Source organism: Pyxicephalus adspersus, chromosome Z (genome assembly GCF_032062135.1).
Source record: "Pyxicephalus adspersus chromosome Z, UCB_Pads_2.0, whole genome shotgun sequence".
Classification (NCBI taxonomy): domain Eukaryota; kingdom Metazoa; phylum Chordata; class Amphibia; order Anura; family Pyxicephalidae; genus Pyxicephalus; species Pyxicephalus adspersus.
In genome coordinates, this window is record NC_092871.1 from 72,276,082 (window position 1) to 72,303,180 (window position 27,099).

Genomic DNA, 27,099 nt, shown 5'->3' on the forward strand with positions numbered 1-27,099 from the left:
GGCTTTCGATGCGATGGTGGAGCCGTGCAAAACCATAAATCCTGCCAGCATCAATTAAGTGAAGCAGAAAATTCAAAACTTGCACAAGGTGTTCAAAAAAGAACTGGTGCAGAGAATGTGTGCCCAACCTGGGAGATGACGACAATGGTGCGGAGACGAGTACACAGAGCATTATTGAGACTCCTGATTTTCAGGACATAAGACCGTATAAGTTACCATCAAGTAATTTTATTGTACAATTTCGGAAAGCTTAGAATTAGTTTACAAAAAATAAAAATTATACAGATTTTTATAACCGTGAAACACACATTTTGGCCAATGCCAAACTGTCATGCTATACTGCCATTTCATTGCTCCAGTTGAGTTGAAGTACTGCATGTACTTAATACAGTTTTCTTTCGCTGATGCAGTAGCATTCTGCATAGATCCATCAGACCAGTGAATTGCTGCTTTCCCCTGGTGCCATGTGTGCCGCTGTAGCAGTATCTTGTCAATTTTTTCCATGCACAGATTTCTAGCAGTATGAAAGATTCTGAAGTGATTTGCTAAAATCCTAAATGCATTTTCAATCACCCTCCTAGCACGATAAAGCATGTAGCTGAAAAAGTTTTTTTCTTGGTCTAAATTCTTCTGAGGGAATGGTTTTAACAAGTTGTCATGTAAGGCAAAAGCGTCATCTGTGACTATCACAAAGTTCATAGCCTCTACAGTTTGGGTGTTACTAGGAAGGTGCAGTTGCTTATTGACCAGCTTTTGCTGGCATAGATAGCTTCCAGGACCCCTCCATCAGACGTGTCATATATGCCTATATCCAATATCAATAACGCACATTCACTATTGCCATGAGCGCAGAAAAAAACTCTTGTAATTGTAATAGAAGGATCTACTGTCTTCAGGTGCGGTGATCCTTACATGTTTAACATCAAATGCTTCTCCACAATTTAGGAAGTTCCATAATTCCTCAAAATCTGAAGCGAAGGCCAGCCCTTTCTCTGGTGTATCATGAAATTGAAAGGAGAACATACCAAGAGTTACCAGGTATATTAAGAAGTTCCAATTTCTTTTCTTTGTTGCAGACTTCCTCTAGTGACCATGCAGAGACTTCACCTGCTGCAGCATCCACTACAATCTTCCAGCTTTTTTTTTGGCTGAGGCTGGAAAAGCTCGAAGTGGATGTTGCAGCAGGTGGAGTCTCTGCATGGTGAGCAACAAACAAAACAAGAAGATTTGGAAAGGAAGCAAACATTGAGGCAAGCTATTGCCATACTCAGCCATCAAGAGAATGACTTTGATGCCTTTGGCTTCAGCATAGCTGCCAAAATGAGGAAGATGACCCCAGAACAAAAATGTGCAGTGGAGCAGATCGTCACTGATGTGGTCAAAAAAGGGTTCATGCAGCAATTCAAAACACACACCCTACTTATTTCTTCTCCACTCTGTACCAGCAGCCTTACTTCCCTCCTGTATCTAGTTACCCTCCAACCCAACAATATGAGCCCACTACTGTCCTTACTCAGTTCAACCAAGTGACTAGTTTTGGCAATGAAACCACCAAAATACCAATTTGTAATGGTGAATGCTTCAAATTTGTTTTTTGCACTTATGTTGTTGTTGCTACTACTGCTGCGCAATTGTTTTCCCTTGGTTTGTACCATTGTTGCCTATAATTTTTTTGTTCTACAATTTTACAAAAAGTTGCACTTTTTAAAATAAATGTTATATTTTTTTAATAAACCAAAACACATTTTTGTGTAATAATTGTATGGCATACCTACCTGTACTATGTATTCATCTTTTAAGCATTCAATAATTGCGGCACATGTTTTGGATTTGATATGACCCATTGCTTAGGGTGAGATCACAGTGAAGAACTTCTTGTGTTGCAGAGATCTTCCAGGGGCAAGGTATCTTAACCTTTTCTTTACGTGAGAACATGTGGAAAGGCAGATTGCAGAGAGAGGTAATTGAACAGGGTTCTGGACAAAGGTTGGTTGGCAAAATGACCAATCGTTTGTGAGTACATTCCTTTTGTATCACTTAGAGACATGAGTTCGTCTACTTTTCTTCCTCCTGTACAAGTCATTTCCTGCATCCTTCAAATGATTGCATCTAGTCTGTACATTATTGGCCAATTATCTTTGAATGATCATATCGTTACAGCATATACCGAATCCTGCACTATACAATCGTTCACAATATTTGTTAACAAACTTTAATCTGTTGTTAATCGTTCATTTACCAACAAAAATTATCTGACATGTGTATGCAGCTTTAGATTGTAAACTGTTTTATTAAAAGATCTTCCAATCACATACTATATTCAATATTTACAATTTATACATAAAAAAAAATATTAGGCATTATGCCAAACCCATGTAAAATAATATACACATCTTCATTTCAAGGATGAACAAGGAAACAATTGCAAATATATTTTCACATAAACTTCTATATTATACCATGCAAGACCAAGAAGCACAAACCCTTCACCAATCATGGTATTTTCAAAAATCTAACCATATAATGAAAGGCATTTATAAGGGACAGACACAAAGGCCCTGATTTATGAAAGCTCTCCAAGGCTGGAGAGAATACACTTTCGTCGCTGAAGCTGGATGATCCAGCAAACCTGGAATGGATTTGGTCCAGGATTCAAGACATTTGGTAGCAAATAGCAAATGATTTTTAAAAGTCAATTCAATGCTTTCTGGATCACTCAGCTTCACTTTTGAAAGTGTATTCTCTCCAACCTTTTTCAAAACCCTGAATTTTCCCCACTGCGCACAGAATAACATTCACCACTACCTTGACCAGAAGGATTTTTTTCCATTTGCATGCCTGCCACCGTGTATTCCAAGTGTAATATCGGACCACCACACTAACAATAATAAGTGAATTGAAATCCCAGTAAGTCTTGAATGCTCCATTTACCCACTCTGCATAACTCATGCGACTGAGACAGGGAATACCTGGAGCCCTTCCCACCCTTTTGTAAACTTCTACCTTGAAGGGGCATTGTGCAGAAATTGTTCAATGATCTTTTCTGTTTTTCTAAATTTCAGTCCCAGGAACACACAATCTCTTGAGGGCCTTTGATGATAAATAACCTAGTAAAGTTTACCGTGAAAGGAGAGCCAAGTCAGGTCCCCTCAGTTTACCTTAAAAGGAGAGCCAAGTCAGCCCTTAAAAACTGGGCTTGGGAAATCCCTTAAAGCCAATAAACCCATCAAAGATTGAAGACAAAAACTGCCTCTCCAGAATTTTCCTTGAGAGGTTTTTAATGTATTCCACTTTGATCTGCCTATGCTTCAGTATTTTCATATTCAGGGTAACATAAGCAGGAAGCCTATTGCCTATCATGCAAAAAAGACTTGAACTAGGACTGGAAAATTTCCACGCATCTAAGAGTGCTCTCTGCAAGCAAATTACCAAAATTAAACTTAATAAACAGCATATAAAACAATAACACCAGGTTGACCATACCTAGGCCACCCTCCCTTCTGAATAGGTAGGTAACATTATTTTTCATTAGATTCATACTGTTTTCCTAGAACATCTGGAAGAAGCAGCTGTATATCCTAATGTACAGAGAAGCTGACAAAAGACAGACAAAGCTGACATACAAGAATATCAGAACCAGGAAAGTTTTGATCAGATAAACCCTTTCTCTGCATGACATTCTTCAGTTCATCCACTTTTACATTTTTTGGCATTTGCAATCTCCAGATTATTTTCCCAAATTACCAGGTTATATTCACCTGGCCCAAAATTTTGACTTCCTCTTAAGGTTCTGGAAAGGTATCCGGGAGGTCAAAACTCATTCCTTCCATACTCATCCAGAAAACTTCACACTTGTCACTTGTCACACTTGTAAAAATATATTTTTTGTATTATCTTAATAAAGCTATAGATATATTCTATTTTAAACCAAATCAGTACATTGTTTCTTATATAGGCATCTAAAAAGTCCCAGTCCAAAATATTTCCTCCTTTTTCAAACATATAATAAAGTTGTTTATATTTCATGATATCAATCTACCTTGTTTTTAAATTTCCATCTTTTTATTGGTTTTTAACATATAAAGATTGCAAGACACATCACGTTATAACAATGACATCCTGTTGGACGTGTAACTATTCAGCAACTAAGTAAACAATTGGACACACCATAAACAAGAATACAAGGTGCAACAAGACATCAGATCAAACTATAATCTTTGAACTTAATAAATAGAAACAACTCCCATATGTGCACGTAACCAATTGTTGGCTTAGTTCTATCAAAAGACCGTTTCCTATATTTAAAGCTTGTTTGGGTTGGTCAGAACTGAGGGACACACTAGGGAGTGTTGGGGGGGAGGGGGACTTTTGCTTTGGTAGTGTTCTGGTCAGGAAGCTAACCCAGGTAAGGTTTTGTTTACACTAAGCTATGTGTAATCCATGGACCCTAAGTTAGATCAAATTTACCTATGTTGTTGTTAAGTGTGCTAGAGCTTGTCGTTAACCATTACCCAGTTTATTTTCGTAGTTATCGGTTCTAGCAGGATTTAGACCTTCTTCAATGTCTTTGCCAAAGTTATGCGTGCATCTAGTAGTATAAGTTTGATTTAACTTTTTGGTATATTTAGGAAGTGGTTGGTCAAGTTTGCTAAATATTTACTCTTCTGGCATCTTATCTATCTCAGTTTGTACAATTATGGACATTTGCCCAAATATTTCCTACCAGAAATTTTGAGCTTTTGGACCCAACAACCATATATGCCCCATAGTGCCCCCCTCCTCACATCCTCTGAAACAGAATGGGGAAACTGAGGGATGATAGCTTGCTATTCGGTCTGGTACCAGGTACAACCTTACTAAAACCTTATAAGTTCACTTCAACTAGAGAGGAGTTGAGCGAAACTTTCGAAAGCTTGTGAGGCATCTCATAAGTCTCCTCTTCCATGTCTTGCCCATATCAATTTCCCAACCCGCCATACCCGATTTGTCTGTATCTGAATTATTCATTTCTGGGGAATTCCCTCTTGCTAGTTAAATAATCAAAGCTGAACAAGCATGCATGTCTATGACATCTTTTATATGCATGAATCCTTTTTTCTTTCCACCATCTGAAGCATTCCTGATCCCTCCTCATAAAGGGGGTAAAATCCAACACGTGTCGGCTGAAATATAATTTACCAGCATCATAGGTTGCTTTGAGGGATATCCAGCAGTTTGAGGGGGGGCTGAGAAGTTCCTGGCTTTGCCTAGAAAGAAGAGAGCCAGAGTTATGAAAAAACACATTTATTCAACATATTCCCCCCTGACACTGATGCACTTGGTACAGCATAGTTGCAGCTTTTCTAAACCGTTCAAATAAAAGTCCTTTGGTTGGGCCGCAAACCAGCTCTCAGCAGCATCTTTGACATCAGAAATGTCCTCAAACATTGCCCCTTCAGGTGTTTCTTCGGGAACAGATAATAGTCTGAAGGGGCCCGGTCAGGTGAGTAGGGAGAATGGTGGACCAACTGGAAACCTAGGGTGTTCAATGTGGCAGCTACAATGTTGGACATGTGCGCAGGTGCATTGTCCTGCAAAAAAAGGATCCCTTTGGTCAACTTTCCACGGCGTTCATCTTATTTGCCTCATTCAGCTGGTCCAGGAGGTTAGCATAATACTGTCCGGTAATACTAAAGCCCTGAGGTATGTAGTCCACCAACAGAATACCGTGTTTGTTCTAGAAAATGGACACCATGACTTTTTTGGGCCGATTTCTGGGCTTGGAACTTCGGGGTCCGCTGTGGCGCAATTCTTTTGACTGTTCCTTGGTTTCAGGATCATGGATGTTGAGCCAGGTTTCATCCTCGGTCACTAACCCTAGCGAAAAAAAGACCTGTGCAGCTTCAAAACGGGCCAAAACGGCTTTGGATGCTTCAACTCGTTTCTTCTTCTGATCACTGTTCAAATATTTGGCACCCACTTGGCTGAAAGCTTGTGCATGTCTAGGATAGTGGTGATAACAAACCCAACACGCTCCCGTGGGATGTCAAGTATCTGGGCTCTCTTTTTTGTGGATATTCGCCAGTCCCCAATAATCGGCTCATGGACCGACGCAGGCTGGCGGGTCACTTAAGGTTTGGGGGCGCCCACTGCGGGGCTCATCTTCAACAGTGAAATGCCCAGTCTTGAAACGAGATATCCAGGTTTTGACAGTGCTGTAGTAAGGACACTTCTCCCCCAGTGTTTGTGACATCTCAGTGTGAATGTCCTTTGCTGACTTTCCCTGGAGAAACAAAAACTTCATGACGGCACATAACTCCAACAACGTGAAACTTGCTATTTCATCTGGAAGGGGGCAAAGCCAGAAACTTCACCCCCTTAACACCCCCTCATATAAGGGTAGTTTATAGTGGTGCTGAAAATCTTATATAATATCTTTACGTTTATAATAAAGATGGCCCTGGTTGGTATAAATAGCAGGAATATATGTTGATGTTAACCTTGGATACAGACCCCTACCCAATAATCTACCACACATTTTTCCACATTGATAAAAAATCCTATGCTCTTTAAGAAGAATGATTATATATTGCTAAAAGCTGCTTCTGAACCTCCGTAAGCTTTAAAAAAAAATTCTGAAGAAAGATTAACTTTATGTTTGTAGTCAAGCTCCTGAATTTTTAAAAGCAAGTTCTGAAAATTCTGGGTTCTACTTTTTTCAGTCTTAAACCATGTTGTATAAAGACTTCTCTGAGAAATTTGAATGCCTCCCATTGAAACTGTGAGCGAAGTTTGGGCCTTAGCAGGATCTTGAACAAAATTCTGAATTGAATCTTTAATTGCTTGGATACAGACCGTATCTTTAAGAAGGGAATCATTAGGATGCCATATCCATTCCATTGCTCTTGTACAAGGTAATGAAAAAGAAACCTTGACTGAAGAATTGTCAGACCATAGAAATGGATCTATAGTAGCTGTATGTTGCCAGGCTAATGCATGATGGCCTACAAAAATATAGTCAATGAGTGAAAAGGATTAGCGAACTTACAGAGAAAAAAGGAAAATCCTTAACAGTAGGATAAAGCATATGCCAGCAATCTATAAGTTAAAGAGAGCCCAACACTTTTTTAAAAGAATTTATATTATTATAGTAAACATGGTATCTACCAGAAGATGAATCTATTCCCAGATTTATTACAAAGTTAAAACATTCAGAGTATCCTCTGTATATTTCAATAGATAACTGCAATAGATATCTGGTTGCAGCATCATTTGGGTTTTGATTCAATAAGTAAAATGATGCCAAAGTAGAAATTCTATAACAAATAGAGATTTTTTGCAAACACAAACCTGCCATGTGGGTTGACTTTTGACTCTTTAAGAGTATATGGAGGTGATGGAATACTATGGAACGCTATAAAAACACCTTTTGATTTAGTTTCCAGATTTGTACTATGAAGCCAAGAAGTATAATATTGATTTAAACATAGAGGTAATTGACAGGACTTAAAATGTGTCTCCTGTAAACTCAAGACCATTTATGTTAATTGACCTGATCTTTAGGACATATTCACTGTCACCCACCATTTAAATACATACTATCATAGTATCCTCTCAACTAGTGCACACATTTCCTTACTAGACTGCCCTTCCCTAAATCCATCATCTCCTTCAGGTAGTGAACCTGGAGATTAGCAAAAATACCACCTGACCATATTCAAACTGTATACTATTAATTAATTTATTATAAATTTTACAAATGTAAAAGATCCCTACCTTATCATGAACTCCCTCTGGTAGCCTTCACACTGATTTGATATTCAAAACACCCACAATAATGTCTATCCTCTAAAACATCTACTAACATCCATATATCACAGGTTATATGTTAATTATACAAAGCAGAATGTAAACTTTATAAATATGTTATTTTAAACTAATGCAGATAGACTAATTCACTTTCAGCTCACCAATATTCACATAGCTAACAAAAACCAAAACATTTACAAAACCTAAACTATATTTTTCACTTTTATAGTACTTTCCATATATCAGTAACAATGCATATGCCTTAGTGTAAATAATTATTCTAATTTAAATTTTCCATATATAGGGTTTGCATAGAAAATTACATCATACTTCCTCATATTGTCTGGGCCCAAGAGGACTCCAGCTTATTTTTTCCCCCACAACCAGGAAAATAATAGGTATAATTAAAAGCAAGTCACTGTATCCTATTCCAGTTACATCAGATAAATACTCTAATAGGCCCGCTGCAACTGATTCACTTGTCATATCATTCTTCGCTATGGGTAGTGATCACCAGATAATTAACCCCCTAACCGCTAACCCCGTAATTTTTCGTCTTAAAAAAAAATGCTATTTGGGATAAGCCCGTATTTTTTCGACTTACGTTTAAATCCCACTTACCTGTGCTCATCCAGCATCGGGTCCATATTCCAGCGTCGGGTCCGTGTTCCGCCGGCCAGCATCCCGCGTTCCGCCGGCCAAGGTCCCGCTGATCGTCCCACGTCGCTCTCCGTCCAGCGTCGGGTGCTTCTAACACAAGAAGCCGGTCAGCGGAGAAATATATTCATTATTTTTACTAGAACCCTGTTCGAACATATTTCTGTAAGTTACAGGTCTACAATTTAAAAAACAATTCATAAAAACCTGTGACGCTTTTGGTACAGAAATCTAGACATCAGTGTAACGCTCAGGTGGTTAAAACCCTATGATCTCCATTACTTAAAGGAGTCCATAGGCCAGTATGACAGCGATATTGTTGGCAAAATGAGAGCTGTTGTTAGATAAGATGGGTCAGATGGATCACGGGATATATAGTTCCTACCTTCTTTTCTTTTATTCAGAAGAAATGTGTAACTCTTGGTTTGGTCATTATGGTTTAATATTTTCCCGCAGATAATTTAATATTGCTTTCAATGCTCTACGCATATCTAGTGTGTACCATGAAAGGTCTAACAACAACTGGATAGGATGGCCTTCAAACTCTATATGTCCAATGTTCCGCCGAGTTTGGTTCTCTATATCATCATGCATTATAAACAATGAAATGATTGCTGAGATTGGTGTGCATGAGAAGCACGTCCTACTCCGTCATGCATTGGCCACTCCTCCTCGGATGTGAATGTAGAGACAAATGAGCTCATGAAAAAATCCTGCACATTTGTGTTGATGACGTACTTGGCAGACCAGGGCTCAAATCATCCCACAACCACAGTAGTCGTTCCAGAGCTGGGCACACTGTCATCTGCATCATCAGCTTTATGAGCCTCAAATACAAAGCAGTCACTTTGCAAACAGATCCTTTTTTCCTGGTGGAAGGGCAGACTTCCTCCTGGCTCCAGCTTGTCCTTAGCAGAGTTTCCCTCCAATTCCCCTGATAAAATTTTGTGCATTTTTATCTTTTTTCCCAGCTGTAGTAATTCATCTTTACATTGGTTTTGTTTTCTGCTGTTAGCATATTGGCAGGCTTCTCTATTCAAACAAACTGTACAGCTGTTGGGCTACATACACACATGCAATTATTGTTGTTGGAAAGGATCTTTCACGACTAAGGACTGCACGATGCAATAACAGGTGCTGTATATACAGCACCGTTCTGCTTTATGGAGAGGGGAGGGGGAGAACGATAAAGCAGCACCCTGCTGCATGCTCGCCCCTTTCCCTTACATTAGGATCATTCATCGTCCCTGAATCCGCCAGGACGGTCGTTCGAACGATGGACGACACGCACTGTACACACGCCAGATTCTCGTCCGATATTGGCCATGAGACGATTATCGAATTGACATTGAATGTGTGACCTCAGCTTAAGTCTTTTTTCTTCAGCCTTAATCCAGGACAGTCAGTAATTTTTTTCCATTACCTTCTCCATGGATTGAGAGAAATCCTGAATGAAGCATGAATCTCCAGCAGACTTCCCAAAAGGCAACTTGGGTCCCAGGTTTTCCCCAGGACGAGGCATGTTTCCTGGCTGACAGAGGGACACAATAGAAATTGTAAGCTTCACCCTGCAGGGTTCTTTCTTCCTGTGTCATTGTTTGTATCTGTCGCTTGCAACCCCTATTTAATGTACAGAGCTGGGTAATATGTTAGTGCTTTATAACTACTGCTTATTAATAATATAATATTAGTAATAATAAATATTTAAATCGATTGTCCCGAACTGCAGATACAAATATAAAAAGCTTATTTCCGGGGGGGTGTGGCCGGAAGCGGAAGCGGATGGTAGCTTTTGCCTGAGGCTCTGAAGCGTGCTCGTGCACTGGGAATTACAGCGGCTATTAGCAGGCTTTTTTTCTTCTCATCATTATTCCTGAGCATACTGGGGACCCTTTTTTAGCGATGGGCAAGCGGAAAACCGGCTCCACACTCTGTTGTTTATAATTTCTTTGCTGTATATGTCCACTGTATTGTCTTGGAAAATTTCAATAAAAATTATATTAAAAAAAAAAAAAAAAAAAAAGCTTATTTCCACTACTCACTAACAATAAACTTGTTATGTGAATATTTTCAGGGGGTGTTAGATATTCAAATTTCCAGATGTTTTTTTCCATGGTCAATTATATATAAACATGTAATATGTGTCCTCCATTGTCTGGCAGTGTCTGTCCAGGGTGAGATCTGAATGGAAATTCAAGGCGTCTGTCTCTTGTGTCTGCTGCCAGTGAGTGGGCTGGTTTAGGGAACTACAAAGGATGTAGGATGTACTCAAGTGTCAAACCTGTTCTCTACATAGCTAACATAACAGTTAAAGAGCATATTTCAAATTTAAAGGCAATTGTTTATTTACATGGAATCAAGGCAACTAAATCTTGCCAAAACTCAAGTCTTGTAATCTTAACATGATTCTTTGTAACCATTGTAACTGTTACCAAAAAAGAAAACAGTACAACTTCAAGAGCAAACTGATCATTGTAGTACTGACTTAACAAGCATATGCAGTATTGGATCTTTGTTCCAAAAATATAGGTACATTGATCCCATGTTGTTTAAGCAAGGGCACACCAGCAGTTTTGTCAGAGATTTACTCCCACTTTCTGTCTGGTAAAACTGTTGTCGCCAAAACAGTATGCAAGTACAAATTTCCAAAAAACAGATAAAACCCTTGTTTCCCTGTTAAACCTTTTGTAAGGCCCCTGGTCCAGCACCAGACGCCAGTCCCCCAATCTAATCCTTGCAGCAAGCAGCTCGGTGGCCACAAGGATCACCTGCCAGGGGGAGGCAACACGTAACAATATCTTTTACATTTTTTAAAACATGTATTTGACATATTAAGGGTCTTTTAAATTTTCCAAGTGAGTAAGTAAATCACCTGGAAAGTTTTAGAACTGACAAAGTGTTGAGTAGGTAAAGTCATATTATTGGGCAGAGGAAAAGGGATAGTTGAACTTGGTTAACACTGGTTACATTGGCCACACTTAAATGTCCCTTTAGGAAGGGACACAAGGGTCCAATTTATCCTAGTATAATTGTAGGTTGTAAGTTGGCCCCTAATAACTTTACCGTCTATAGATGGGATTTGTATTTCAATAACTTTTTATCAATTTTAATCATATAAAAGAAAAAACACAAAACAGTAAACATAATATACAGAGACATCCAATATTTGTGATATACAGAATTAGTAGATTGTGTTATTCCTAATTGTTAAACTATTAATAAATCCAAACAAGTCATAAAATATTATTTCAGTTTTCCTTTTTTTGTACTTCTGTCTCCTTTATTATCTAGCATAAACCAAAAATAACTAGGAAAAAAAGAAAAAAAAAAATGAAAGAATTCCCAAAATTCTATTCTATATAATGCTAAAAAAAACTAAAATACTGTGCTTCTCAAAATACAGTATTAACAGCTTATCACAATCCGTGCCAGTAATCAATCTATTTGTGAATCATAACAATAAACAACCAATAAACAGCTCAATTTTGTACTGATATTTCCATTATTTTAACTTACTTATTCCCCAGTGCTATTCGCTGCTTGTGATCTATAAGATGAAAAAGAAATCCATGGCTCCCAAATTTCGTCAAATTTAGTCAAAGAGTTTTTTTAAAGTATGGGTTATTTTATTGTTTATCATAATCCAGTTTAATTTGGAGAAGATTGGTTCTAGAGATATGGTAGGCTTTTTCCAGGCTTTCGCTAGTGCAATCCCATGTCCCAGAAGTATCATTTTAATCAACTTCATTATCGATTTTGGGGGGACGCCCACTTTACTAAATAGGGCTGCTTCAGGGGAGCTACAAATTTTACGTTGCAAAATCCGTTAAATCATGTTAAACACTCCATCCCAGTATTCCCTGGCAATTGGGCACGCCCACCAAATATGTATCATGGAGCCCTTAACAGGGCATTCTCCAAAGCACACTTTTCATGAGAAGAATATCTTTCCCAAAGCTGGATGGAGTATAACAAAGAGGGACATCCTATTTCCCCCTAGGCTTTTTCTGTTTCCACAAAAGGGCTTCTATTGAGCCCACAAAATTATCATGATTCTCCATCTCCACCCATTGAGGTCTAGTACCAGACAAGTTACTCATCGTTGTTTGTGATACCTGTGCTGCTACATATTAATGTTTAAGGTTTGGAACTCCCAGTCCTCTCATTTGCTTGGGGACATATAAAGTGACCTTTTGGATTCTGCCCCGTTTTCGTGCCCAAATAAATTTGATCATTCTCGATTGAAGGAGCACTATCTCTTTCAAGGGAACTCTAATTGGTAGAGTTCTAAATAGGTATAATAATTTCAGGAGCATATTCATTTTGATGGCAGCAATCCTCCCCAACCATGACGGAGGTGAATGAGACCACCTTTGAAGGTCAGCCTAAAGTTTCTTAATCAGGGGGATATAATTATACTTATAAAGATTTCCACAAGAAGATGTCAAATTTATACCTAGATATTGTAGGGATCCCTCACCCCAACTAAAATCAAACTGAGTTTTAATGGTATTTATTGTGTTTATCGATATATTTATATTACGGGCTTGGGACTTAGCTCTATTCACCCGGAGACCTGATTATATAGCAAACTCGTCTAATAATTTAAAGAGATTAGGCAATGTAGCAACCGGAGATGTAATAAACATCAGTAAATAATTTTAACTTATGTTCTGCGTTACCGCACATGATGCCCTTGATATTTTTATTAGTACGTATTGCTTTCGCTAATGGTTCTATCACCAAGGCAAACAATAGGGGAGAAAGTGGACATCCTTGCCTCGTTCCCCTTTTGATTAAGATGGAACCAGAAAAGAATCCTCCTAAATATATTTTAGCTTCCAGAGTATCATAAAGGGCCAGCAATAGATTAATAAAATGCTGACCAAAATCCATATTTAAAAGCACCTGGAATAAATATTTTCATAATAAGTTATCAAAAGGATGTTGGAGGTCAAGTGAGAGCAACCCAGCCTGACGATGTAATCCCCTATCCCAATTGGAGTGCACAACTGATGTAAGATCAATTGCTCTTCTTGTTTGGTCTGGGGCCTCTTCTATGTTGTATGAAACCCACCTGGTCTGGATGAATATAAGCCCCAAAGAATGATCCTAATCGCAATGCAAGTATTTTCGTCATAATCTTGAAGTCACAATTTATTAAAGAAATTGGCCTGTAGTTGGAAATTTCTGCTGCGTCTTTCCCTGGTTTAGGGATTACGCTTCTAATTGTCCTATTGACATCTCCCAATATTCGGTGGCCATCTCTCAAAGTGATAAAGTAATCCAGGAAATGCGGTGTTAGGATACGGCCAAAAATTTTATAATATATATTAGAAAAGTCATCCGGTCCAGGTGAGCTTCCCAATTTAATTAATCTAAGGGCGTTATTCAGTTCTTTTAACAAAAAAAGTTTTTCTAACAGCTCTTTATGTTTAGGTTTAAGTTTAAAAAGATTAGGATCTTGAAGAAAAACCTCTATTCACTCTCGAGATGTTGAGTCCACCGAGTTATACAGTTGACCATAAAAATCTTCAAATGTTGCCATTATTTTCTCTGGGTTCTGGGATAGTCTACCATCCTTAAGCTTTATTTTAGGGAGGACGTAACTTTTTAGTCTTGGATTGAGTTTATTAACCAAAAGGCTACCTGGTTTATCCCTCCACATGAAGAATTTTTGTGCCGTCCAGCGTATCGATTTCTCTGCCCTAGTTGTAAGGATCAAATTAAGTTCTGTTCGCTTAACCTCCAATTGTCTTTTTAATCCAGCCTGGGGATTCTTTTTATGTTGTTTTTGTAACTCATTGTATTCTTTAAGTTGGTCTTCAATCAATTTATTTGCATTTTTCTTATGAGAGGAGCCTAATTTTATAAGTTCTCCCCTAATATATGCTTAGTGAGCTTCCCAATTTATTGGTGGCGAAGTATCACTAGATTTATTGATTTGAAAATAGAGTTGTAACAACTCTTCTATTTTTCTTTGTATAGCTGGCTCTGCGATCAAATTTTCATTGAGTCTCCATCGAAACCCCAATTGGGTCCTACTAAAACCCCTTAAACAAAACAGCCAGTGGATCATGATACAACCAGGGGGTTGACAAAATACGAGCCCCTAGAATACCTGACAGCATATAAGGTTGAACAAATACATGATCAATACGCGAGTATTGATTATGGGCATTTGAGAAATACGAATAATCCCTAGTAGAGGGATTAACTTCCCTCCAAGAGTCTATAAGATTATGTTTACTTAATAAAAGAGATAGATGATTCTTCTTTGGAAGGTCTCTATATTTACTAAATTTTGTTTTATCTAGGGTATGATCCAACAATATATTTGTATCCCCCATCATTATAATAGACCCTTGCATTTTAGGCCATATCTCCCTCAACATGGTGTAAAAGAATGCTAACTGTCTATCACTAGGAGCGTAATATGAAACCACTGATATTGAGTGCCCACATGGCCTATTACCATTATAAACCTTCCTCTTGGGTCTCTCATGATTTTTTGAGGACAGAAGGTCAGGTTTTTTCCAAAGCACAGTAGAACCCCACATTTCTTTTTATCTAAATTTGCCCCATAAAATATAGGGTAATTATTATGCAGATATTTGGGACGTGATTTATTGGAAAAATGTGTTTCCTGCAATGCCAATATATCAACTTTTAGTTAGTCCTAATAGTAAAATGCCTTAGATCTTTTTATCGGGGAATTAATTCCCTCAACATTGTGTGAAAGAATTGTTATTTTAGATAAAGCATTGTGGGCCTGAAGTGAATCAATAGACATCAAACTCTGAAGGAATATGTGCCAGTGTGTGCATATACTTTAAAAGGGAGTCTTCCCAAAAATTAAATCTTTTAAAAAAACAAAAAATATAGAAATCACAAAAACCAAAGTCAATTAAATAAAAATCCAAAAAACAACAAAAGCTGATAGAATTATTCCAAACTAAGTTGAGACGGTCCACCCCCACTTTCCAGGAAAAACCTAGTTCCGGCCTTTGGAGGAGTACTGCCCTCCAGACTTCCAGGAGCTTCCTTCTATTCCATCTATTCAGGGATGTGATGCCTGGATCAAAACAATAAATAAGGCCCAAGCAAGATTCTTTGTTAAGGACATGTGTAACCCCTCCAGCTCCCACCGCCTCTCAATTTTAACTTTTGAATCTAGTGGAATAATAGTGAGATTAATTATCTAAGACCACCCATTAGGGAAGTTTCCACTAGAATCTACATTTTTCATGGATTCGGCAGTCACAATCTATAGGATTCAGTTCTATATCATAGGCAAGTGCTTACATTTTTCAGCCACTATCATACACACTAATATTTGAAGTCAAAACAGACCTACTAAGTAGTAATATTAATAATAATATCAAACAGAGATAATCTACATTTTTAGCATTAGTATATAAACATATTTTGTAGTATGATCATCATCATCAGTAAGTGAGCCAAGCTTATTATAGAAAAGAATTTTTGCTAATGTTTACCCCCTGCTTATGCCATAATGAATACAAGATGGTTGAAGCCTCCATTTCTGTCGTGGGTGGTGCCTCTTCCCTTGTGATAAAGTCCAGATCTTTAAGGAGTTCAGCGAATGAAGAGAAAGAAAAACTTTTCTTTTGTTCTTGAAAAATCTATTTTAGAAGGAAGGCCCATCTATATTTGATCTTATGGTTAACCAAAACCTGTAACAAAGGCTTGAGTGCCCTCCTTCGCTGGATGATAAAAGGTGTCAGGTCTGAGAATATTTGAATTTTATGACCTTCCCTATTGATGTGTTCCAGACCTCTTGTTACCTTCATTAAGGCTTCTTTGGTGGAAAAATAATGGGGCTTAACTATCACATCTATTGGGGCGCCATCTGATCTTGGGGCCATCAGAGCCCTATGGGCTCTGTCAATCTCCAACTGGGACTCCGGGAGCTCCGGTAATACACTTTAAAAAATGTTTTTGTTGCCTCTGTAACATCTTTCACAGCTTCTGGAAGGCCTCTTATCCTAAATTTATTTCTGCGGGATCTGTTTTCCAAGTCATCAATTCTATATTGCAAGTCCTCCTTTGTGATCTGCCAGTGTTGTGAGACCTTTAAAATGGTCTCATCCACATTATTTTCAAAAACATCGATTCTATTACCCGGGTTTTGCAAATCTTGCCTCAGTTCAGTAGTAATAATTGTTGTGGTTTTGGCTAATTGTGTTTACATAGAGAGCTCTAATGGGGGGCTGAAACTGAACCTGGAACCTGATATCTGGGTCAGTTCATGAGGACTGTTAGGTATTAGGTCTCCAATGATTTGTTGTTGTATGTTATGAGCAACGCCTAATGATGAATCAAAAGAGGAAGATTGTTGAAGGCTGGGAGCAGGAGGCATCTGTTCTCCCCGGGGGCTAGTTAGCAGTAATCGAGGTGAGGTTCCCCCTCTTCCAAAATCATTAAGGCCCCCATTCCTACCTGCTAGTGAAGTCCTCTTTGCTGCCTGAGGTGCATAGCCTGCAGCTGTTTGCTCATCCTGAGCGGTCGCCATCTTGGTTGCCGGCCGCAGTTTCTGAGACCATGGCATATGGTCCTTGTTCTTTGTGAGCCGGGTAAGCCCATATGCTTGCTCATATCTGTGGCGTGTCTGCGTGCCTGCTGGTTCCGTTAACAAGGCTGTCGATCCACTCTTTCAGGGAGGCCTTTAAGGGAGCTGGAGGGTGCCTGTCCGACTAGACGGCGTTCCACATAGCCGGCGGCACATGCGCCCTATAGATGGGTTTTGGATAAGGCATAACATATTTTTATGTTAAAGGATCTTCCATCAGGAGGTGCCAATGTTTTTGTAAAATTTGTTTAACCCGAAGAGATTGTTGCGTAGTCCATATTGAATAGAAGTTTTCCTTTTAGTAGTTTCTCTTGTAGTTCGTCACTTTTTTGAGCTCACTTTTATGCACATTTCAAACTAAGATTACTGAAACCATGTTGTTTAAATGGTGATATAGAGCATCAGCTTAGCTGTCAGGCTGTTGGATTTAGCTATGATCAATCACAGATCACTGTGGCTGAAGCATTGGAGTTCCAGGGCATCCAAGTCACCGTGGATACTACCCAAGTCAAACTACTGTGATGAACTAAGAGTGCAGAGAGAAAGCACACAGAGACCATTTACAGGAGACTAACAGGCCAGAGGTATAATATACTGTCTTGATATGCACACACTGAAAGAGACAGACTGGAGTAGGGCAAACTGAAAGTATGCAATAAGGTCACAGGTCCACAAATACACACAAGGTTCCAGGGGCAGCTCCCGGTAATCCGACGCCAAGATAACTAACATTTCCAGCAGTCCAGCGATCCTGGACCTCCATTGGGTTCACTGACACAAGTCCCTTGGCTCTTCACCAACATCCAGCAAGGAGACAGCACTACAAGTGACAACAGTTCTCAGCAGCTCTCAGCCATGGAAGTATCACAAATCCCAGCAGTCCTTAGCAGGTTTAGACATGGAACACACTACAGATCCCAGCAGTACTCACAGTATCTGTTTAGTTGTATCAAAGTTAGCTGACACCCAGCCTCTGCGTAGCAGCTCGGCCTCAGCACAGGCTTGCATCTGCCAGGCAGAGAGAAGAACAACTATTTGACTCCTCTGAGACCTTATATCAGGTCCTGAGAGTCCCAAGCATCAGAGGAGAGGAAGGGGTGTTTATTAGGCAGCCTGTCACTGAGCCCCCCCCCCCCCCCCTGATGAGTACTTCTTTGGTCTCGGTTCTGGGAAAGCCCCAGAACAGGAACAGGCCTGCAGTTTGTCAGGAACCCTGCTGATAGCAGGGCCTTTGTGATCTGCCAGCCACATGGGACAGGTATGGGGGGTTGTCCTGCTTGGATTTCTGTCTGCACTCTGCCCAGCATGCAGCCAAAAAGGTGAGAGGCCAATCCCTTAATATGCCAGACTATATGCGTGTAAACATGGCTACAGACCATATACCATGTCTACTATCTCCACACAAAGAATCAAAGCCAGCTTGACACTTAAACTGGGGAATGATTGGGATAGGGAATAAAAGACACTCAGAAACCTGGGGAATCAGTTATAGGGGGTTTGGGCTGCAGGGGGCGCCTGTTTTTTAACAACTACATCTTCAGGTTCCCCTACTGCATATTCACAGGTCAACTACATCTTCAGGTTCCCCTACTGCATATTCACAGGTGCTCATTCGCAATGGCATGTGAGTCTCATTGTAACCACCTTGGGGACAATCTTTTATTCACAACTCTCTGAATTTGTACGATATGTCAAGACTTCTTGTTTGTGGTTGTAAAGAGCTCACAAAATTATATCAGTCATTTTTAAATTGTACTCTGTTAAAATATTGAAGGTACACAAAACTGCATATAAGCAACTTGAGCCAAATACCTTGGAATTGGCATCAGTAGAGGTGCAATACAGCACAAAAGTGTAAAGGCAGACTAAGGCATTTGTTTATGTGTGTTACTTCATTTGTTAACATGTGCAGCGTTTACTTCATTTGTTAACATGTGCAGCATTAAGGCAAGTAGTAAGCACTCTGCCTTTGCAGCACTAGGTTCAAATCCCATCCAGGAGACTTTCTGCATGGTGTTTGTAGCTTCTTACCTTGTTTGCGTGGGTTTTTTCCAGGTATTCCAGTTTCCTCCCGCATTCTAAAAACATACAGTATGGTTACTTGGCTTTCCTTTGAAAAAAAAATGATCTTTGACTGTGTTAATGACATATGACTGAGGTAGGTACATTAGACTGTGAGCCTCTAAGATCTCTAGTTAAGTGCCAGGGCTAGACATCAGTTCCAATATCTAACAAGCCCTGGAGTGGCTAGTTGTTGAGGCTAGTTGTGTAAATTGCTCCCCCTAGACAGTAGAAGCAAGGAATGGCAGTTGACCAGGATAATTTTACTGCAGAAAGGGCTAGGCCTTAGCGTTACCACATCCTCTTACCTACCGTGTTTCCCCGAAAATAAGACACTGTCTTATATTTTTTTGGGCTTCCAAAAACACACTAGGTCTTATTTTCAGGGTAGGTCTTATATACTTTTTTTAATGAAAAAAAACACCATATTCCCAAATTCCCCTTACAAATTCCCCTTCTGATCACTCTGTGCTTTTTTTCCACTGTTCGGCAGTTAGGACATGGAACAGCAGGTGGCGCTGTGCCGGTTTCTTTCGCTCTGCTTTACAAACAGGAAAAGACATGATGCTGGCAGAGGAGAGAAGAGAGACATGCTGCAGCCAGAGACACACGCAGGATCGCGTATCAGGTGAGTATATTATTTTAATTTTTTTTTTTAACACATTTTTAAGGGCTCACTAGAACTAGCCTGGTTACATGCACTTCAGCTTCTGACAGGCGAAGTGCATGTAATATCACTCCGCCTGTGACAGGAGCCGGAACTACAAGGAAAGCATCGGCTTGTGCGGCTGTGTGTTAGCCTGCTGTGTGTACGCCCGCTGTCTCCCGCTCGGTGAGTACTGTTTTAATTTATGTTTGCTTTTTATTTTTATTTTTCTACTAGGTCTTATTTTCGGGGTAGGTCTTATATTAGGGCAGGTTGGGGGAAAAGTGCTAGGTCTTATTTTCGGGGTAGGTCTTACTTTCGGGGAAACACGGTATGTCTGAAAAGCTCTGACATAGGACACGTAGAATGACCCAAGGAGATGGTGACTGCAGAGGGCACTGGAGACCATTGCCATGTAATGTCCACTGACTCTACTGTCAGGATTATGTTTTGCAGTTCACATCATAAGCGCTAGCTTCAGTCAAATTCAGTTTTCTGATGGTTCTTCACCCAATGTAAGTACTGTATTTTCTGTCTTCTTACCCCTCCACACTGTTTTCTGACTGGCTCAGCCCTGTTTTCTCTGTAAAATCTCCCTGACATATTCTATATTAACTGCCAACTCCACCTACCTCCTCCACACTATCACATTATGTTCTATGGAAGTTCAATAAATCACATTTTAAATTTCATTTTCTGCCTGCTCCTCCACCCACTATCCCTGCTTCCTTTTCTGGCATCTCTTCCTGTACTGTTCCTACTTCATTCTTAAACAGCTTACCTATTCTCGTGCTGTTTTCCTGCAGTGTCAATCTAAATATTATCTGGCATCTCTTTCCTGATTATAGAAGTAACTTTCTCCCATATTCCTAAACATGAGAGTAACATACTTAAGCAAAGTGTCTCTAATAACAAAACATTAATAAATTACGTACTATTGCACAATAGAGGGGAGTCTATTTCTTTAAAAGATAAATATCTCACTTCTAATCACTTAGGACTTTCATATGTTAACAATAAGTCCTCTCTTTGTTCATTAGTTTAGAACAATAACTGGGATATTTCAGCTACTTTTTTTGGGACAAAATGTTTATTTTTATATATTGCTTATTAATCATAAGATAACAATCCAGTTTGTGTGTGCACCAATAGATTTTGTAATCCCAGGTATTACCTTGTAAAATAAGCAGTGACTTCATTCTGCAGGAAGCAGAAATGTGGGTGTGGACCAACAGGTTTTCCTACTAAAGACATTCTGAGAAAACTGCAGTGTGGTAGATACAAGTTCAGTCACTCTACACAAATAGAGAGAAAGTAGTTGGGACCAGTCCTACTTTAAAAATAAATCTAAAGTACAAGAGTTGTTTCATGTTGGATTATTGCACAAATCTGGAAGAACAGAATAAGGAGCACTGACATTCTGTTAACAAAATATATGGCTCTTGTGTTTGGAAATTATTTGTTTAGCTAGGAGTTTAGTTATGTTCTAAAAGCAGGGGTTTAAAGAAGCAAGAGTACCTGATCAACAGAGAAATGCCACAATAATGAAGCTTAGGTTGTGTACACACAGGTAGACATTTCACTTTCCAATTACTTTGGATCCAATAAAACAATTTTATCTGAAGTGATTCAAAAGTAAATACTTCATTCAATCCCTCTTTACCAACCACATTTTTCACACTTCTATTAGTTACAGAGTGATCAAACATAGTAAATCTTAATCAGAAGTACACATCATGTAACAGATGTACCAAAAATCCTGCACATCTGACTGATCCCTTTCTGACTTTCTCCTAGAACCTGATTGGATTAGAAGGGCAGAATGTTGCACTTGTGTATCAAGTGTTCTGGGGAAAACTGACTGCTCAAGTTCAAAACAGCAGATCTGCTTGTGTGTAATCAGCTTTAACAAAGGGAATATTTTGAAAGTATATAAAAAAACAGTTTTCATAAATAAAGCTGAATTTGGGACACATTTATCTATGTGGGAACTGTTTTACCTGACAAAGTATGTACATTTCTGTCCCAGCCAGGTTACAGTTAGATTGGGGACCTAACATTTTTCTCCACTGCAGTTAGCAGTTCGTGACTGGATAATAATGAGTAACTCATTTGCCTACTCAGCTCTTTTCTCAGGTTTTAATTGAGTGCATTTCTTTTTAAAAGCCTATACAAAAGCCTGGGCAGAGCTGTATTGTCTTTACACCTACTGGGTAATGGGTTCATGTTTTCATTCTATCCTATTATTTTTGCTAGAAAACACTGGAAAGATGGCCTTACGAGGAGAAAAGCAAAATAGTAAAAAAGAGGAAAACATCAGAGAAACTCATATCATTCAAGAGGAGAAGATTATAGAGATGCCCACAACAACCACTGCAACCTCCACAACAGCAGCTACAACAACCACCACAACAGAAAGTATAACAACCGTCAAAAGTATCACTACTGCACTTGTACCAGTTAAACCTCCATTTGCAGAACTTGGACCTGAAGCAGGGAACAATAATAAAGGTTAGCGTTCTTTTCCAAACAGTAACTTCCTTGTTTGGGGGATTCTGGGAAACAAGTGAAATCTTTTCAATGTAAATGTATACCATATATTATTTTGATGAATTCGTTCCCAACAGGAATTATAAGCAGAATTACATCTCTTAAAATCCAGAACATTCAGAAAATCAACAAAGAAATCTATTGTACTTTACAGGCAATAATAAATGGTTTATCCATTAATTCAATTGGCAATAATTTATTAAAATAGCACAATACAAGACATTAACATTTATTCTCTCTATTTCTAAAACCATAAACATGAAAACATGGATAGGGAACTTTAAATGAAAGCCATGCTCTCCCATCCCTTGATGTTCCGATAAATGGGGGAACTATGGTGGATATATTGTTCTCTACACATTTTGCGGAACCGCTGTCCACTTCCTCAGGAGATATTGTGTTGAAGGTTCCTCCTCTCCTACATACTAGGAACATACCAAGGTGCATGAATGGCCTCAGGATGATAAGGAGATTGTGGAACATGGGCTGTATATTGTTATATGACAATTTTTCCTCCATAATTGCAGTTCAATATAATGTAATCAGCTTATCATTGGGTTTAAATAATTCAAAACCAATATAATGCCAGATAATGTGATAACTTGAGCACATTACACCGTATATTATCTAGTAAATCATCTAGAGCAATGTTTTTCAACATTTTTTGAGCCACGGCACATTTTCTACATTGAAAAAATCCTGCAGCACACCACAAATCAAAAAATATTACAAAATGACACTGTAGCTAATTCTCTTGTCTGTAAGAATAAACAAGGCAATTAAGCTACCTACTGCCATCCACTGACATGGAAGAGTATTACATTACTCTCCCAGTCACTACAGCAGACACTCGACAATGGTAACTGGATCATTTGCCATGGTACTTCTGAATCTCGCACGGCACACTAGTGTCCCGCGGCACAGTGGTTGAAAATCAATGATCTAGAGCATCCAAATGCTAGTGCAGCAGCCCTGCATGCCGTTCTGTTACTCAATCATGGAGAAAAAATTGTCATATTAATGATAGAAAAAAATATATAGCCCATGTTCCACAATCTCATTATCCTGAGGCTTTGCATGCACCTTGGTATGTTCCTAGTATATAGGAGAGGTTGAACCATCAATACAATATCTCCTGAGGAAGCAGACAGTGGTTCCGATGAAGCGCAATGAAATTCATGGATAAAACATTTATTACTGCCTGTAATGTCCCATAGATTTCTTTGTCGGTTTTCTGAATATTACGTAATAATGGATGTGGCAGTTGTTACTACAATCAGGTGGAAGAGTTTTTTACATTTCTTTGGTTTAAAAATTCTTTGGTTTAAAAATTCAAACATTGTTTTTAAATGCAAAATGTTAGTCATATCCGAAATGTTTTACTTTCTTGTGTAGTGAATGCCAAACTTGAGACATAGAACCTGGTTTAAAAAAGCTCCCCAAGGCTGGAGAGGATACACTGGGTGATCCAGCAAACATTGAATGTATTTTCCTTTGCTTTTTATTAGCAAATGTTTTTAATCCTGGACCAGATCCATTCCAGGGTATTTGGATCACTTAGCTTCATTGAAGAAAGTGTATCCTCTTCAGCCTTGGAGAGCTTAAATAAATCAGGGCCATAGTTTCAACTAGCAAGTTGTATAGAAGCCTATGAGAATTCAAACTTTTCTTTTAATTTATTCCTACTATTGTTAAAGGGTGAGAGGTGTCAATGCCAGGCTAGTATTTTTTAGAAGTGACTCTGGAAACTCTGAATCTTTGTTAAAACACAAATCTCAGTCATTTTCATATACTAAAAGACCCTGATACATTCCCACATGGTGAATGAATGTAAGTTCTCTAAGTAAATGGGATCAAAAGTACATGAAAGCATTTTTCTATTCAAGAACAGATGTTTTCAATACAGGTAGTCCCCTCGTTAAGGACTTAAAGACGGGGGGCTGTTTGCATGACTTGCAGAAGAAATCTTTTGTTAAACACAGCTGAGGTTGTTGATGATCTTAAGGACTGAGCTCTTTCTGCAACCTCTTGTAACTCTTTATTGACCAAGACAAACTCTGCAGTTGTTTCATTTTATATCAAAGCACAGCTTGCTCCAGATGTTATTGATTTTATACAGTGACTGACAGCATGCTGCCTAATAATATGTTGAGACAAACATCTATCCTAAATGCATTTATTAAAAAAATGTACTTGTTCCAATATACATACATACTGACATACAAACCTACAGTCCCTATCTCGTATGTAACCAGGGAATTTCCTGTAAAGAATTTTCACTTTGCTAAATCTTGCCTGAAGCTTTTTTTTCTGCTGGGAAAACTTTGCTTTTTGAAAATGGGTGAAAATACCATTTATAAATAAAAGTGATGTTGAAAAGAAAATATGTGTTGGGCAAAAATGTAGGTGAATGAAAGCTGAATTGGCCGGTTTCAAATTTATAAATGTGTGTCCTAGGTTTTGATGGTGAAGAATAGTTTGGGGTTGTATGACCTTACCAATAATTTTTTTTTTCCCAGGTAAGGAAGGAACATGTGAAGGCACCATCGCATCAATAGAGGCACCAACAAAACATCTCAGTTATGGACGAAATGAAGGAGCCTGGATGAAAGACCCAGCAGCTAAAGATGACAGAATCTACATCACTAACTATTACTATGGAAATAATCTAGTGGAGTTCAGAAATCTAGACAATTTCAAACAAGGTATGAAAAACTAAATATCTTGCATGATTTTTTTTGATGTAGGGGATATCAGATAAGCACACTTTCTTGTCCTGTTAGACCAAGTAAACTGACTGCTCTGGTAATAAAAGGGCCATGCATTTTATATAAAAATCAGCTCTCACTAACAACAAGGTTTTTTTTTTTTTTTTGCTTTCCTCTGGGTCAACTATGCTTATAGGGTTTGATCTGGGATATTTGTATTACCCTAGTGGTTGGACTTGACATATCTTTTTTCAATCTGACAAACTATGTAAACTATCCCAAGCACAACATGACAATAATCCTGCACCACTAAATCTACAACAGAATAACTAAAAAAGGAAAGGAATTAAGAAGCTGCAATAACCCCATCAAAGTTCAGACCTCAACCTGATCGAAATGCTGTGCCTTAAAAAGATGTGCATAAATGTATGCCTGCAAGCCTCAATGGACTGAACTCCAGAATTAAATGAGACTGATAATGTCATACAGTAAACAATTGCTTCAAGTAATTGCTGCTAGGAGTGATTCGACAAGCTATTGAATTGTTGGTTGTTCTTTTACACACTTTTTATAAAGTATGTATCACACACTTTATTTTGGCTTTATTTTTAATAAATAATGACAGGGTATAATCTGTTATGTGTTTACGCCTCTGGTAATATATTTCTTTTAAAGAATACATTTTTTATTAAAATATTAGAAAATCAAAAGTGCAGTCATTGACAAAATATAGCTCTTCACCCACGACTGGGTAGATATTTGAAGATATTTCTTCATTATATAGAAGTGCTTGAATTAAAAAACCTCAAATGTTCTCTACTTGACCAGAACCAAACTGCATCCCTTAAATGTCATATATATGGTTTACCATACTGATCAACCTTCGTACACCAAGACCTACCAAATCATTACATGAGAGTGGATATTTGTATATGTTAATCTGTCTCTGGACACCCTTTTAGGTCAGTCTGTGCCCATAGAGACTGCTGTCTGATTCTGGCCCGCATCCTTAACCACAAATGTTAGTTCTTGTATGTAGAAATGACACTGCACTTAGACAGTGTATTTGATACATAAGCTCTGGTGGGCATATGGGTTGCAAGAAATGAACCTACTTCAAAAGCTACCTTTAGATAATAAATATCAGTTTGATGTAAACTACTACTGGCCCATATTATCTAAAGTGATACTGCTATTTTCACAGTAAACCCCCTTAACCATCCTGCAACCTTCTTCTTGCTCTACTTTTTGTAAATACCACATATTTCATAGTTATAATGGTTCATGTTGTGTCCATACATATAGTAAATACCCTTCCAATATCTGCACAACTTGGATCATCTCCAAACCATATGTATAAAATATCACTCATATACATGAATTTAGTGAAAAGTTATTACCTTTAAGGTCCTTCAAAAAAACAAGGGGGCACATTCTATTTGGAGGGAAAGAGGTTTACTGTATAAAGAAGAGCTTCTTCAAAGTAAAAGCTGTAAAAGTGACTTCCCTGGAAACTAGTTCTAGCCAGCTCAGTTGATTTTACTTTTAACTGTATGCATTCCTTAATGTACAGAGTCTAGCTATTAAGAGGTATAAATAATATACTATACCACAGACTGTTGATCGAGGAAATATCTGATTGCATTAGCAGATCAGGAAGACTTTTTACCTATTAGAGCGAACCAGAGTTTGCTTTAAAAGTTTTTTTTTGCCTTACTAGATCATCTGTTCTATTAGTAAACCTTGTTGGACTTTTACCCTTACCTGGAGTTTTTTTTAACCTGACCTAGTATGTAGCTAGGGAACTTCCTGTTGAGCGTCTGGAACAGGAAATCTCTTGAATTGTACAATAATCACTTTTTAACAGATTTTTAACAGATGTAAACATGGTCATTCATCAACAAGTAAAACCGTGAAGTAAGAAGAAATAGAGTGAAGAAACCAAATCAGTGAGACAGTGGTCATCATGTGTACTTTCGTTTAGACATAGATTTTCATACAAAAAATTAACAACAATGGGGAACAGTCAGATGTGTTCTCCTTCCACATTAGACAAAATCTGCCTAAAGTGATATTTACTTTACCTTCACATTTTT

The 27,099-nt window shown here is 38.4% G+C and overlaps 1 protein-coding gene across 2 annotated transcripts in view; it reads left to right on the forward strand.

Annotated features, from left to right (window-relative positions):
* OLFML2A (olfactomedin like 2A) overlaps positions 1 to 27,099 on the forward strand; it is a 156,260-nt gene that overhangs the window by 114,247 nt on the left and 14,914 nt on the right. For both annotated transcript variants that reach the window (XM_072429917.1, XM_072429916.1), the window contains 2 exons: positions 22,002 to 22,256; positions 24,815 to 25,000. In XM_072429917.1, coding sequence (XP_072286018.1) covers positions 22,002 to 22,256; positions 24,815 to 25,000 — 441 coding nt within the window. The remainder of the gene's footprint in view (positions 1 to 22,001; positions 22,257 to 24,814; positions 25,001 to 27,099) is intronic.